Here is a 16,579-nt window from a genome sequence, read left to right on the forward strand (position 1 = left end):
GGTACACCTGGTATCATATAGGATATTTGCAAAGGAGAAAGATACCACCAAGGTAGGAGCTTCAATTATATTTCTCTCAACTGAGCTAAGACTGGTCTCAGAGGTTTCCCCTGCCCCCCAAAGCTGGTTTCATTTTTCATTAGGCATTTCTATTTGAAGATCTGCTTCACATGGGATTTTTGTAGCCGTAAGATGGCCAAATTTCATCTCAATTAACATTTTACATATAGATGCAACACTTTTTGATGCAGCGAAAAGATTGACCACAAGTTGTTCTAAAGCAGACAACTTTCAGGCTACTCTGTTTTAATCAAAAAATTTTTTGATTAAAATTAAACCATGACAATGTTACACTAGGAACTTTAGACAGAATATGTTCTTTACATAAAAGGACAACTGTTACCATAAACACCTCTGAGCCTATACAAACTGGCTTGTTCCCAGCCTTTGCAGTCTAGCATACCTCCTGCCTTGCAGAACATCTGGTGGTACCTGAGTGGGATCAGCGGAGAAATTAGGGGAGCAGTTTTTCTGCACACCATTTACTAATCAAGTATGTATTTTCTACTGTGGGTTAATTTTGGAGTGATAGTGAGAAGGGGGTCATGTCCTGAACTCCTGATCCCCCATATCTATGGCTTCCACAGTCTAGTCTTAAAAATTAAAACTGGATGCTTATTTAATCCAAATGTTGGATAATCTATGGAGAGACTCAGCACTATGCATCAGATGTAACTATGGAAAGCCCACAAGATTTCTCCTTTTTGACTTCATTAGCATCCCTTTAAGTAGAAGTAAATTCTGTGTTACGTAATCAAGTACAGAATAATTTCATGTAATCGAATACAGAAGAATTGTTCTTTGACTAAAAAAGTTGTAGATGTTTTCAGGAAGTCTGGTTATGACTCATTTCTGTCCATAAACCAGCTCTTATAGAAAAGTTCATATGCTGGTAATCTATTCATTTGGAAACCATTAACTAATTATATAAAATAATTCATTTCAATGTGAACTGCTTTTCCTAGTTGTTACACAGAATTTATAACATTTCTTGTCTCCTTTGGAGAATGATGCTGGTTAATCTAATAAAATAAAATTTATATTGTGATTTTTCCCTACAGAAACAAACTTCAAACTACTATCTTATTTTGAGGGACAGGGATTAAACACACATATTTCCTCTGTTTTCATTTGGGAGCAGGCTTATGACCTTCTCAATATGATCACAATCACATTTAGAAACCAGGTTAACAGGACTGATTGTCGCCCATAATTCAGCAATGGAAGAACATACTGTAAGCCACCTTACTTTGCAAGTTCTTGATAGTTCCAGGAACACATAAGGAAACACTGCAACTATTTTTCTTGACAATGTCGGCTGCAGTCTGACAGCTTAGCGGTTTCTGTTTTAGACAAAATGAGGAACCAAAGGAGGGTTTTAAAGTCTTTAATGAAGAAATGTGAATGCTCTGAAAAGAACACATTAGTTTGACTTCTTTCCACTTTAGTATGCTATGGTGAGGATAACTGGCATGTGTAATAATGAAATATCAATTATTCAGTTGGGAGCTGTGTTGCCAACTGGTTCTCACCTTTTCCTAATCACCACAGTATTAAGTCTGTCTCAGGATTTCATGCATTTTCTTTACGAGCTTACACTGCTGAGAGCTGTCCGCTTGCAAATATGTGCTTTTAGAGAAGCTGTCTTGTGTTGCAATCTTCCTTGGCCGATGTCCAACTTGGATAGGCCTCTTCTGGAAGATTGTCTTGAGCATCCCTCCAGCTCATTCTTTGTGGCCAAATCAGCTCTCTTTAAGTGAATGTTTTTAAAAAGCCTTTTCATTCTTCAAATTAACTTGTTCCTTAGCTACGCAGAGTAAATTGAGTCTGAGATCCTACAACTTCTCGGAGCCTGCAGAGCTCTAGTCTGCATAGTAGTGATGTGAAGGAAAGCACAAGACTGGGGGTTGATCATCAGGTGAGCTGCGCACAGGTGAGCTGAAGCGAGCTGCTGGCCAGTCCTGTGGAGCCTCCTTTTATTGAGACAAATATGCAGGCTAGGCAAATACATTTTGGGCTGTGACCTTTACACATCTTCCGTCCCGAGATCGTGGGGTGGTACAAAGTTATTTTGGCACCTGTTTCCATAGCGTCATTTCCCCCTTGCACAGTGTATGATGAAGGAGACAAAAGGTCTCAGGGACAAAAGGTTACAGACAGGGCACTGCAGACTACTGAGACCGCAAAAGGTCAGACAGAGGGGACGATGTTCCGACAGCCGTGGCTTGTCTGAGGGGGAGTTTGCTCTGCACCCCAAGGTCACGCGTGCAGGCAGACTGTGGCTGCCTGCTGGTGGGGAGTGTGCTCCCTCCGGACCCCACTGCCCACTCCGTGATATCCCTACAGTGATGGTTGATAAATTAAGCACAGCTGCATTTTCATCATCTTTGTGTTAGTTGGTGGACCACAATCCCAAGGCTTCCTGTTTTAGAAAGCTGCCGTGATGGCAAACCATGTGGGTAGGCTAATATGGTACAGTATCTCTTTTCAGCCATAGCCTTTTAGTCTGGATCTCTTGGCAATTAAATAGCAGTTATGAATTCTCCTTGTATAATATTCTTGGATAACAAAACTTGGAGAAGGACAAATGTGATATAGTGGAACTTCAGTTTTCAAACGTAACCTGTTCCGGAAGGCTGTTCGAGTCCCGAAATGTTCGAAAATCTAGCATCAATGGGCGGTCGGCAAAATCCATTGAAAAAATTGAGAAACGTGCCTCAAAAGCTGTTTGGTTTCCGAGGCGCATTCGAAAACGGAAGCAATTACTTCCGGGTTTTTGGCATTCGGGTTCCGAATTGTTCGGCTTCTGAGATGCTGGAAAACCGAGGTTCCACTGTAACAGAATACAAGCAGTACTGGTTGTGCTCAACCAGTAAACTCAGTGGGGACATGTAGGTGCATGAGTCGGTTTCTCAGCTTACTTGTGGCTATTTTGAGAAGGATATGCACAGAAAAAGACTGTTGGATTCCCAGGGCCTATCAAAGGCATACCTAGGGTCTCTTGTGCTCTTGGCAAGGAGCTATATTGGCGTGTGTGAGAGTGTGTGCGCACGCACGCGCGCGCGCACACACACACACACACACACAGAAATAAAATCCGAGAAGCAGGTGAACTTGTCTGGACAGGAGGGCTAGGCAGGGTGCCTGCACTGCTCTTTGCCTTGGAGCTGCTCTGAGGACCGCTTTCCATCCCCTCCAGCAGCAGCAGCAGCTTTTCCTGCTGGAGATACCAGAGGATTCCTTTTGTGGACAAAGCAGGTCCTGGAGTGCTGAGCTCCAGGTGTTGTGGAAGGACTCCAATGCCTGATAGGTTTTGCCAACACCAAGTTATGCTTCTGGGGCTATAGAGGTGGAAAGACATCAGCAGCTGTCTTTGCATTAATTCATGGATGCAGGGACTCTGTACTATACCCTCAGAATCCTTCTTCAAAACAAGTTGCTTTGTGACCTCTATCATGTCCCCTCTTAGTGTTGCTTTTCTACCTTAAAAGCCCCAAATGTTTTAACCTTTCCTCGTAGGGGAATTATTTCAGCCACGTGGTCAGTTTTGGTGCTCTTTTCTAAAACTTTCCACACTCTTTTGAGTTGCGGTGAGCAGAACTGTAAGTGAAAAATTTAAGTGCAGGCGCCCCATAGGTTTCTAAATGGCATCGTTATTTGGGCAATTTTATTTTCAGACCATTTCTTAACTGTCGTTAACATGGTATTTTTCAGAGTTGCAAAATGGGTTGACGGTTCATCAAGCTATCCACCATGAACCTAAGGTCCTTCCTAGCCAATTCAGACCCCATTAGTGTACATGTGACATTTTTTGGGGGGAGGGGGGAGGATGAGTTGCCCCTATGTTCATCACTTTACATTTGCTTACAGCGAATCACATTTGGCATTTTAGTGCCCGTTCACCAAGCTTTGAGTGCCCCTTTTAGACCTCAGAATCCCTTTCTGTTTTAACTACTTTGAACGTTGGCAACTTTTGCCACGTCACTGCTTACCCCAAAATTCAGGTCATTCACAAATAAGTGTAAAACAGCTGTCCCAATACCAATCCTTGGAGAGATCCAACTTCATTAATTCCTGAATTGTGATCATTTATTCTGATTCTCTGATTCTTGTTCTTTAACCTCCTTCTGATCCCTAAGAGAACTTTTCTGTTTATCTTATGATTGCTAAACTCACTCAGGAGTCCTTCAAAATCTGACACAACATGTACTACATTGCTCCTGTCCATATGCTTGCCATATGCTTGAGTGGTCCATATGAGGACCACTCAAGAGCTATGTAATACACAGAAAACACCCTTACAGAAGCCATGCTTATTATTCAAGAAGTCTTGTTCTTATATACTTTTTGTAATTTTATATTTAATAATGCTTTCTAACAGTTTTATTAGAACAAGCATTAGTGTACAACAACTGCCTGTAATTTCTCAGATCTTCTCTGGATCCATTAAAAAAAAGGCATTCAATTGGCCACTTTCCATTCTTTAGGTATGGAGATGGATCTTAGGGATAGCATACATAATTTTTATAGGCCAGCAATTTCACATTTGAGTTGTTTATGAGGTTTTGAATATTGCCTGTCATCTTCTGTCTCTGCACCTCAGGCCCCATCCCAGGAGAGCTTTTTCAGACATAGGGGCCTGTTCAAAAACTGCTGCAGTGAAGACAGATGTAATCTCACTTTGCTCCTTTAACACACATTTAACTCCCTTGATGTCTATAGGTCCAAGTATATCCAAAAAAAGGGCACAAACATACCGAAGTACCCATCAAATAAAGAGCAAAAAGCAAGGGTAAATAATGTTTTTGCCTGGTCTCTTAAAACACACAGTGATGGTGCTAGGAATGCATTCCTAGGAAGAGCATTCCAGAAATGGAGCCACCACTGAGAAGGCTTGTTCCTATGTTCCCACCCTCCACATCTTCTTTGGGTGGGGGGAAATAGAGAAAGGCCTCAGATGTTGAATGTGAGGTGTGGGTTGGCTTGTGTGGAAGAGGTGGTCCTTAAGGTATTGGAGTTCTGAGCCACACAAGGCTTTGTAGGTGAAAGCCTATAATATCATGGCACGTTTCTATAAATGCAGGCTTCTATAAATCTTGATTACTTGCATCATAGAAACGTGAGTGGGTTTTCTTAAGCACATTTAAGCATTTAAGTCTGAGTGTCGTAGCACAGCAGCAGTGAGGTGGGAGACATTGCTTGCACAGTGGTGTAATGGTGAGTGTCTACTGCATGCTGGATGTGAAGGCAGTGCAGTGAATGTAGAAGTGCCAAGGCATTTCCCCATTGCGAGAACGTTCTGTTTCCTGTTTCCTCAATCCCTGCTGGTTTGTTTGTTTGCTTGCTAGCTACACCTGGTGTGGGTTGAGCTTGGGAAAGCTCCCAATTTTCATTCTTGTTCCTAACAAACAGCTGAATGGCTTTTCACAAGTTGTAAGTCTTGAGGTACTTTTTAAAAATTCACAGGGAGCCCTGACAAACTGTGTAGCACACAGAAGCCTTCCCAAGGATTCCCTTTCTCTTCTGTCCATTCAGTAAACACATTTGCCTGTTTAATTTTTTATGCGTTTTTGTGTTAAAACAGAGTTGGACTGTCAGGAATCTGGAATCTTTAGCACAGCCTATGAAGGACAGCATTGATAGTGCAGCATATGAAATAACCTTGTCTCTGGCCATGAAACAGCTGCTGTCAATGTGCTCCTGCCAGGATTAATACAAAACCACCCCACTTTTGTGAGCTGTAGAAACTCTTAAGGACATGTTAGACTTTTCAGTGAAGGCAGAAAAAAAGCATTTGAGAACAATGTTGGCAGCAAATTAAATATATGCTTCAGGACAGGTATGTAAAGCGGGGACAGGCAGGCAGACTGCACTGTGGCCTTCCAGATGTGTCTGGGTTAAAGTTTCCATCCGCCTCAGCCAGCATCACCAGTGGTCAGGTAGGGTGGGAGCTATAGTCTCGCAACTTTTTGGAGTGTCACAGCTTAGTCACAAGGACTACTTCTTACTTTTGGAGAACAACTCATTGTTGTGACTGTCTACAGCTTGCATATGAGTTTAGTTCATGTTTGCTTATTGTAATTACATGGTGCATCATGTGTATTCTGGTAGTGAACCTGCCAAGATTTCGGTAGATGTGGTAGGGAGTTGACCAGGTTTGTGTGAACTGGCTTTAGGGCTTGGATGGTGTTTTGCCAAAGAAAATGGCTTCCTTTTAAAGGATCCTTGAAGCAAAGACAGAGCACTAGTGGAAAAACGCTGAATTTTATTGAGCAAAATAGGACTTTACAAAGGTACAAAACCTTACCCAAGTTCAAATAATAATTCCTCCTTTGCCAATGGATGGATAGGCAAACAATACACAAGAACTTTCTATGCCTTCTTCAGTCATTGGAGGATGTTTTAACTTACCAGTCTTTTACTAGAACGGTTACTTAGATGAGCTGTTGTTAGTTGCCCTTGACCAATACTCAACAATTGGGTAAATATTCAGTGATCAAGTTCAGAGGGTATGCATTGCATTCAGGATGAAGTTTATACGGTGACCGATCTCACACAAAAGCAGAAATAACGCGGGATGTTTCCAGAGCAAATGGACTACGTGCGACTCAACAGATATTTGATGGGGCTTTTATTCTGGGCTATAAGATTTCTAATGTAGCTCTTCATGAAGCTCTCTTGTGTAATGATATCATTTCTGCATTGCTTACAATGGGACCTGCATCCTGATTTTTGTGGTGTTTTTGACAGCCCAGGTTTCAGCTGTGGAAGTATACACACCAGCAGAACTCTCTGTGGAGAATGGGACAGAAACGAAGCTTCCATGCAGCTTTTCATCCTCAGAGGTGATCAGCAGTGCCGCTACTGTTACCTGGAGCTTTCAACCAGAGGGATCAACTACTACTGTGTCGGTAAGAGATGATGATTGAAGTAAGATGAGAATTGAACAAGAGCCTGCGACAATGCTATTTCATACCTGTCTGCTCCTGCTCACTTTTATCGCTGGTAAGAGTACATATTTAGGCCGCCTCAGAATGCCAGTTGATCCTATTATGTTTGGTATCATGGATAGTTGTCCTTCTGTGCTTGCTCCACAATACTTCAGTGGCAAAAGTCTTATTAAGGCGAGGGATTGTTTTGAACAAGTGACACATTTGTTAGCCACACCTATGTATTCTGATTTTGTTTAGTGAGTTGTTTTATTACCCACACTTCACCATAGGTTCCTATTTTGTTAGCAGGATATGTCAAGTTTAAAGGTGTACGAGGTGGTGGCAATAATAGGTTCAATAGTGATCCTGTAACAGCAGCTAGAAATTGGGGCGAGTGAGTCAGAATAAGGTCTCACCCTGAGCAATTGTAGCTACTCCCAGACCTCCCTTTGTGGGGAAAACTAGGATTTTAACACTGTATCCTGTTTTGTGTTCCCGATTACAGTTCTTCTATTATTCCCATGGCAAATCATATCCTGGGAAGGATACACAATTTAAGGACAGAAGCAGCTGGGCGGGTGACCTTAACAAGAAAGATGCATCTATCAGTATATCCAACATGCAATTCCGGGACAATGGCACTTTCATCTGCGATGTCAAGAACCCTCCAGATATTGTTGTCACACCTAGTGAAATCAAAGTCAGAGTTGTGGAAAAAGGTACCACCGTCTCTGGATACAGGAGTGCTAGTACTGTAATGTAGTAATGCTTTTGTGAAATATTTGATTAAATCACTCTACAAAAACCCATCACTTAAAGGGGTATTATTTTGGCTGTTCTTGCATAACTTGTATTTTATTCAAAATGTTTCTGTGAAGAAATTGAACTGTTTTAAAAGAACTAAAAATCCTGTATGTAGTTAGGTTTTGGAATTATGGTGTTAATTTGCTTCTTAGAGCCAGCCTTAGCTGTCTGGTAAACAGTTTGGAAGGTGCTACAAATTTATAAGAAATGTTTGGTTTATATTGTAGTCTATTGATAGGATTAAGTCAGCTACTGTATGCTTATTTTACGGTTGAAGTTGTTTGTAGCTAGAGATAGAAGAGATAATGTAGCCCAAGCATATAACTAAAGAGTGATTTGAAATAGACTAGATCTGGGTGGATTTCAGAATGAAAAAGTTCAATAGACTGCTAAAATAACTTCTTTTAAACAAATGGCGTTCACAGCTGGAGAATAAGGTGTTCTCAGCAGTGGCTCTTTTCCATAGTTAGGCATGAGTATATATGTATATGTATGTTTCTTAGATGTGCCAAGTTCGCTTTTGTACTTCTGTGAATCCTGAGTCTTAGTATAGTTGTATCCCTTTGCTCCAATACAATACAATACAAGTGCAATCTTGCCAAGAGGCAACAGTTACTAGTTTATGATTATTGTGATTAATGTGTGAACTGACTCTTGATTGTGGTGTTGAGGCAGCTTCTCAAATGTGATGGGTGTGCATCTAAAACATGGCAAGTTCTTCATGAAAATGCTTGGAAGCAGGGGTCAATTATTTCCTGATTGGCTCTTCTGAGCATTTTAAAGCATTGGCTCTTATGTAGATGCCTTTTACACTCAGCAGGAGGTTTGTGTGTTTTGTATGCTGGTATGCATAGCAGACTACAAATTTTTGTAGTGAAAATTGGCCTTCAGGGGAGGTCCACTTATTGTTCAACCTCATCTTTCCCATGGGGCTACTGATGGGCTAAATGAGAGATTAATTATACTAGGTATGCTGTAAAAATGCTATTGAAATCTAATGAACCTAACACCACAGATCATGCTCATGAGTTTTACTTGAGGTTTGGGATATAAAAAAGACCAAGGAACATGCCATTACTGAGACAGATGCACCCTTAACTTATGCATATAAAAGCCAACGCCAATGATATATTGATAAATGTAAAAGCTAAGCAGACTGGACTGAAACTTTTCTTCTCTCCTCAGGTAACTTGCCTGTGTTTCCCATTACTCTAGTAGCAGGGGCATCCATTGGTGGAGTTCTGGGCTTAGTTTTGCTCATCGTTCTTGTTGTGTGTGTCGCATGCAGAAAGAAGAACTCTAAAAATCATTACTCTGGGTAAGATGCTCCCCTTGTTCATTTATTTAGGTGTTGTTGTTTTTTTATTAAGGCCGGGGTAGCTGAACCTGCAACAGGAATCAATTATACATGTTTTGTTCATAGTACTAAATTGACTGTGGCCACTGGGACACATTCCTCTAGTCCCAAACTATTAGTTGTTGACTTCATTGTGCATACACCTTTCAGGGTGTATAAGTCCTACTAGATATCCTTATACATGTTGGAAGGGAAGCGTGCATCATAAAGGTGTCCAGACTGGCAGCCCTACACTCTTGTCTTCCAAAAATAAAGGGGCTCTTGCAGCTCAGGATGAAGTGCAAGCTAAAGGCTGAACAACTCTCTACATCTTGGATTGTACAACTCTATTTATGAGTTTGGAATGTGGCTCCTTTTACAACAGTCTGCTTGCCAGAGGTTTCCAAACCTAGCTTTGGGAAAACAGTTCCTCTACTATCTTCACTGGCTTCACCATCTGCATGACTTCCTTTTTTCCCCCTTTTCCCTTTTTTTTGCACTTAAGGTACCTTTTTAATTTGCATTGAATAACTTCTGTTGGAAAGTATTTTCAGGGTAGAATCTAGAGCTTTAATCCAGAGCTTTTAGAATGCCACGAAATGTTTTGTTGGTGGGTTCCTTTGAGGTGGTGGTGGAACTTTTATCTTGTTTACTTTGCCACTTAACTCCAACAGAAATGCAGCCCTTGTACACAAAAACCTGAGCACACGTGTTCTGTGGGGATTGTCATTCCACTGCCCAACTCTTTCCTGCTTTTTGTAGATCCAGTGAATGCTATGAACAAAGCCTTCAAAAGTCTAGTTTCTGATGGGTGTGTTTAATTGGCAACTGATCCCACTATACCTTATTTTCAGCTGGAGATTTTAGAGAGGGGTTGCAGTAGGAGTCAGTGGTAAGATTGAGCAAGTGCAGTGAAATGTGCATTGTAAGCTCAGAGTTCAGTGTGGAAAGCACAGTTTCCTTTCTGCATGTGCTCTTTCAGTAACCACTTAATGGCAGCTTACACTGATCTGCACTAAAGGATCCCAAAGCCCAATATGGGTATTTAACTCACTGTCCAGTGTGTTATTGCTGAAAACTACTTAAAGGTGCTGGATTTGGAACAATAATATGTTTGCATTGTCTTCTACAACTAAAATCAACCCCCAGCAATGTAGAAATGGATAACGTTGCTTTCACTGACTACACCAGCTCTTTGTTCCTACTGATTACTAAGTGGCAGGGTGTGTTTGTGCTGTAATTGCTGAGCAGGGCCACATAATTTTGCAGGGGTCTAATTTCTAGATGAAACTAACACCAGCATTATAATGGATTGATTTGGGTGGTGGTGGAAACCCTTGCATGGCAGTGTCACAACTTCTGTTCTTATTCTGACATTTTGGTTTTTTCCTTCCTGCTTTGGTGTGCTGGGATCGGATCCTGCTCTTACCTTCCTCTGCTTACAGAGATCCTGATATAGACGCAAGATTGGGAATGTAACAGGGCTGGGTCTCCTCTTCCGGTCCCACTATATACCATGGTAACTAATCACATTGGTGGTTGCTCTTTGGTACTTCGTGTGTGTGCGTGTACACATTTCTGCCTCCTTTGCTGACTACCCGGCTAACATATCTCCATCACTTGTGCTGAAATTCTGTTTTGTAGACTGTTGGTGAAGGGGCAGCACATCTCATCTACTGCTTGAGTTTTATTGTCTCATTTCCTCAATTGTGACGGCAATGCTCATTACCTTCAGATTCAGTATTCCATCTCTTGCCAGCAAGCTCATGTGCATGAATGAGTGTGGGGGATCTGGACTCTGTACACTGTGAGAGGAGAAAATCATTCAGTAAATAACTGAATTTTCCATGCAAAGACCTTTAATTCAGTGTTATTTTTAGATCCAGGTTGCATGAATTCTTGGGATATACTCCAGACATTTTATTAGTCCCTTGGCCACCTTGTATGCTGTGATTCAATCCCAGTAAGAATGGAAGCCCATTTACTGGTACTGAAATGCCTTTTCCCCCTCAGTACTATATTTCCCTATGTACTGCTGCATAGCTCGTGTCTGCTTTTTTTAATGTTTAAATATTCCTGTTGGATAAGAGAAAATAATGGTTTGCAGGGAACTGCATTCTGCTTAATGTCATTGTCATATTGTCATGATCCATGTCTGCCTGTATACGCTGTGTGTGTGTGTGTGTGTGTGTGTGTTGTGTAAAGAAAACAAAATGATTGAGATAAAGGGTGGTGAGTATTCCTCCTAGGCCAAGTTAGGTCCTATACACATTGCTCCAATGGCTGCTTTTTAAACAGGACAAGCCATTCTTAGAGGAAAGAGGAAGAAACCTTAACTCGTTTCCTGCCCAGTGATTTCTTCCCTCTCCAAATTATTCCCTGCTTGTTGGTGGAACACAACACATGTTGTGCTCCCACATCTTCGGTATCAGCCACTCATCTAGAATAGACCTTGTACCAACTTACATACAGATACATAACAGTATTGTTTGGTCCACAGGTGTCTGTGAGCATGCGTGTTAGGAATTATTGAGATGCTTAGTCAATGTTCAGTTTAATTGATTTTGAAATGATTTCTAGTTTGTTTTTAAGCAGAAGTGAGAGCGCAGCAGTTCAAGGACATAGCTGACATATCAGTACCCCAAGCCCTTTCTAAATAGACGTTCCCCAAGTTTCTGAAGCTTTGTACATAGTAGTATCAATATATTAACAGACGGTGTTCCAGTCAATGGATGCTTTCTTTGCTGCAGGCATTCCATTTACTAAAATGATTGGACTGAGAAATTTGGTGGTCAAGATCTATTCCTTGACTTCAGCTACTGTGAAGACATTGTTTAAGGCATTTATATACTGCCCTTAATAATATTTATTCCAGAGTGGTTTGTAATGCACATTAAAAGAGCCAACAGAAATAAAATATACAGTAAAACAAAACAAAACAAACAGGAGAAATTTAAATCTAAAACAGCAGTGTAAAATTTCAGTTCTAGTGACCTAAAATACTGCATCCCTTCAACACTGAAAATACAAATTGTTAATATGCCCGAGAGAATGCAAATGTCTTAACTGGACAGCTAAAATATAATACAGTGGTCACCAGGCAAGCCTCCTTGGGGAGAGAGTGCGATAACCATTTGAGGACATGTCATTGCTGAGCGCCTGTTCTGTTGTGGCACTTGCAAGATAGGGTGCAGTCACTAGAAAAGCAACAATTTCCCGCCTAGTTAGAAAGGAATCCATCTTCAACTGTACACTTATGTGTAAGTGAATTCTGATGTCTTGGGCAGAGACAACAAGGAACTACTTCCCTGGATCCTGAGGCAGGGTCGCCCGTGTGACCCTGTTAGCAAGAAACTGGTTCTTGTGGAAGCTGCTGGCCTCTATTGGGGTTGCTTTCTTCCATCCCAAGGCTGGGTTGGATGTACATCAGAGAGAAGAGGAGGTTTAGGAGTGATGGTACTGAGCCAGCACTAGGGAGAGGATGTATGTTGTGTTGTTCACCGAGTTCACCTTTTACTTTGGCATACGTTGCCACGTCATCTTGCCATCACTTGCCTTTGTTTTTGTTTTGTTTTTTTGTTTGCCTCTTGAACATTGTCCTGCAAACTCTGCTCTGCCACCTCGTCAGCTGCAGTACCTCTGAGAGCTTGGTGTCTCCAGTTAAGCAGGCTCCACGGAAGACCCCCTCCGACACAGAGGGTCTGGTAAACAGCGTGCCCATCCGATCACACCAGGTAAATGGCATCATGATGCTTTGGGAACTCTTAACTTGGAGACCTTCGGTGATGGGAAAGGTGGTATTCTTGTTGAGGGGAGGGAGACTTAGAGCAAAGTTAAAACTGTTACAAGGATAGACATGATGCTCCGGGATGGTTTCAAATTGGATGGGGGACCACGGGTTGAGATTCCTGCACTGCAGGCAGTTGGACTAGAGGACCCTCGGTTGGGTCCCTTCCAACTCTACAGTTCTATGATTCATTTTCGAAGATGAAGGATGTTGTTTACTGCAGTCGTTTTCTGTACTTGACAACTTCAGTACTTCAAGGATAGTGAAAAGATTCAATAGGGCTAGTCTTTGTAAGTAAACAGTTGTTGCAGTGAAAGCAATTATTGTGCCACAATATCCTAGCTCTGAGGGAGCCATCTGACTCACATGAATTGATCTGTGTTAGGTTGAGTGAATTGTCCTTTGTGATATAGGTTTTCACTAGGAAGCTCCTTTATTTGTAATTCTATGATCTTGGCAGTGCTGAGTATTTATTGTTCCTGGACTTTTCCAATTACCATTTATCAGAGCTAATAATATTTTAGCCCCTTTGCTTCATTGTTCTTTATATCTCCTTATCCCCACAAAGTGTCAGGTAAACATATACAGCAGACCATTGCTCCCCACTTGGAAATACTCATTCTAGATAGAGTATTGCTCAACAGGAAATGAATAGTGCTTCTTTTCTTTTCTGTTTTTTTAAACATATAGACTGCTTTATGAGAAAGCTCTGTACATAATAAATGTATCAATAAAACAGATGAAATCAACCAAACCATTAAAAAAAACCTATAGCAGATTCCATGGAAACATAGGTGAAAAACAGACATTTTGAGAGCAGGGATATATTAGTTAATGTTGACAAAGATGAGGAAGGAAATAGCCAGATTTCCTTTCTTTTGTATTCAGTTATTTGATGTGAAGTGTTGGGTGGAAAAATGGAAACTAGATAATGGAAACGACTAGCTCTCCACATTGTATCAACTTGAACATCTTAGTCTGTCAAAATATGTTGAAAGCTACGGGTATCAGAATAGAGCTGTGGTGAGGCTGAGATGCTTCAGCAGGAAAGGATTTTGTTAAAAAATATATATTGAAAAGATAGATTTTTATAAAATATTTATAAAACTATTTGAAAATGAAATGGCTAGATGACAATATAGACCTTTCCTTCTGTTAGTTTGAGACATTACTGTACAAATTAACATTTCAGTTTAATAAAGCAGGGTAAGAAACCTGCGACCCACCAGATGTTGTTGGACTCCCATCATTCTTGACTATTAGCTGTGTATGCCGGGAGTGATGGCAGTTGGAGTCCAACATCTAGAAGGCTGCAGGTTTTCCACCCCTGTAATAAATAAAGAGAAGTTCTTAGGAAGTTCATTCCTGGCGATCCTCTTCACTTGGTTGAAGCTGGTGGTATTAGGTGCTCTTTGAAAGGGGCAACAATATTGATAGAAGCCACTGGTTTTTCCTTGTTGCTTCCAGGAAAAGCAAGTCTTGGCTGTTGGGTGAAGTTAGTTCTGGTTCAGAGACTGTTTTTGCCAGCTATCTACAATAGGGGAAGCATAGGATTTTGAACACTGTGGGCCTGCTTCTTACAAACTTTAAAACAAAACAAAAACATTATTGTGTAGACTCTTACAAAGTCAATAGCGCCATGAAGACATGCATTTCAATAGTCTTATCTGGGGAGGTTGTGTGCACATGAAACTTGCACATAGCCATGCATCTTACAAGCTATTTCTAATGTTACTGTAATATGGATATGACAGGAGCCACAATAAACAAAATCTGGCAAGTGGAAACACTTATTTTCATTGTAGCCTAAACAGGAATATAGAGAGGTTCACATGCCTTATTTATTAATGTGTGTGGGACTAGTAGATAATGTCTGGGGAACATGGAGATATATGGAAGTGCTTTTGTTTTTAAGTATACCAGAGTGAGTTGACTTTTATATGCAGACATCTGCTTCTTTTCTTACTGAAAGCACAGTGGTGGTATTGTGGAATATTTTTAATATATTGGAGCAAAATTAGAAGGCTGCTGTAAGAGGAGTGTCCTGTTTCCAGGAAGTACTCTTGGTTTGCAGCTTCTCTATAGGAATGGGATATTTACATTGTTGAGAAGATGAGAGGTTCTTTCTTTCTAATTTATTTATTTAAGTAAGTAAGTAGTGGAGGAAAGGAGGGAGAAATTAACATTTCATTACAATGGTTTACTTTAGAAACAGGGCAAAAGATACTATCCAGTCTATCTGTCTAGTCTACCAGTTTGCTATTTCCTTCCTACATATTTTAAATCCTGAAGTTAATGTAAGGGTTGTGAAAGCAGGAAGCTTATTGCCTGAGGTTGTGTTTCAAACAGCATGCATCAGAGTTGTCTTGTTTGGCTCACTGCATCTTGAGACTGGCTGATTGCTCATTGGGTTTGCTTTCACTCTTGTCCGTACCAGTAAATTCATTTGAGATGTCCTCTATTTCTCACAACTGTGCATGTCTGTCTGGTACCAAATGTCCTAGTGGTTCTCATTCCTCTCTGTTGTTTGGCTGTACAGTGTTTGCTCATTTTGAATGTGATAATTGTCAATGTTTTCTTATTTCTAGATCTAATGCATAACTGGCTGGTTATCTAAGTTATCCCATATGTATAACTGATAAATTAGAAAGAAGACTGTATCCCTCTTGTGTCCTATTCCAAAGAGTGCTTTTGTATCTGACTTTATTAACCTGTGCTTCTCCTCTGATAGGCAGATGCAATTTCAGATGTAAAACTTTCTACTTCTAACTTCTAAGCCACACATCTGGTTCCTTTCTTCCGATACTTGGATAGCCTACACACCGTTCAGTGCTTTTGTTGAATGGGACACATATGCCTGGTAAAATCTGCATATTGTCCTGTGTCTGATGCATAGGAGTAGACAGACATTAGAAAGCTATTGGAACAACTTAAAAAAAGAAAAGGTGTCATTCCCAGCGAGCAACTCTTCAGAGGAATACTTCCAGATGATGTTTTCCATCAACTAGCTACTATATATACTTAATTGAATTATTATTATAGTTAGTCTCACATATTTGTTCTGAATTCCTGCATATGGACAGCGATCTCTTGATATTTTCCAGGCAAATATGTCATTATCTGAATCCTCTCTTCCCCCATTATCTGAATCCTCTGTAGTTTTGTAGAAACTAGCAGACGGTCTCTAAACAAGGAACTTGGTATTATTCAAAGGAAAAGCTTTTTTAAAAGGCAAGTACTTTGATATAGAAGAAAAGATGATTGTCCTTTGTCTTGGCTGAGTTCCAAGAACTCGGGGCATTAGCCTTTGGAGTAGCATCTGTTGACGTGAGAGAGTTGTGCTCTTATATGAAAGAACAACAAAATCATTTGTAAAGCAAACAGGAATAAAAACGTGCAGAGCATGACTCATTCATGTGGCTTCCACAAGAAGCTGCCTTAGATCCAGTAATGGTGTTGAAAACCTTTGGTGAACTGTGTGGCTTATGGAAGAAGCTTGCTATACATACTACAGTTTTGTATGTTCAAAAAAACATTTATACTTTTGGCCATAACTTCACTGTCTGCAGCTGAAGAATATGTGTCTTCCCAGCTAGCCATCCCCAGCTACTTTCTTCCTCTTAACTGGTTCCTAAAGTGCTTTCTTACTGCACTATTGAT

General features: G+C 40.7%; 1 protein-coding gene across 2 annotated transcripts in view; it reads left to right on the top strand.

Annotated features, from left to right (window-relative positions):
* The window catches only part of LOC308589967 (myelin protein zero-like protein 1), a 31,011-nt gene that overhangs the window by 10,166 nt on the left and 4,266 nt on the right, over nucleotides 1–16,579 (top strand). The window contains exons 2-5 of one of the 2 annotated variants that reach the window (XM_081199561.1): nucleotides 6,811–6,971; nucleotides 7,498–7,711; nucleotides 8,982–9,114; nucleotides 10,578–10,651. In XM_081199561.1, the coding sequence (XP_081055687.1) occupies nucleotides 6,811–6,971; nucleotides 7,498–7,711; nucleotides 8,982–9,114; nucleotides 10,578–10,611 (542 nt within the window). In that variant the 3' untranslated portion in view covers nucleotides 10,612–10,651. Of the gene's footprint in view, nucleotides 1–6,810; nucleotides 6,972–7,497; nucleotides 7,712–8,981; nucleotides 9,115–10,577; nucleotides 10,652–12,760; nucleotides 12,867–16,579 lie in introns of both variants that reach the window. The other variant, XM_081199560.1, reaches the window with a different exon arrangement.

Source organism: Podarcis bocagei (assembly GCF_964188305.1).
Source record: "Podarcis bocagei genome assembly, chromosome: 6".
NCBI classification, from domain to species: Eukaryota; Metazoa; Chordata; class Lepidosauria; order Squamata; family Lacertidae; genus Podarcis; species Podarcis bocagei.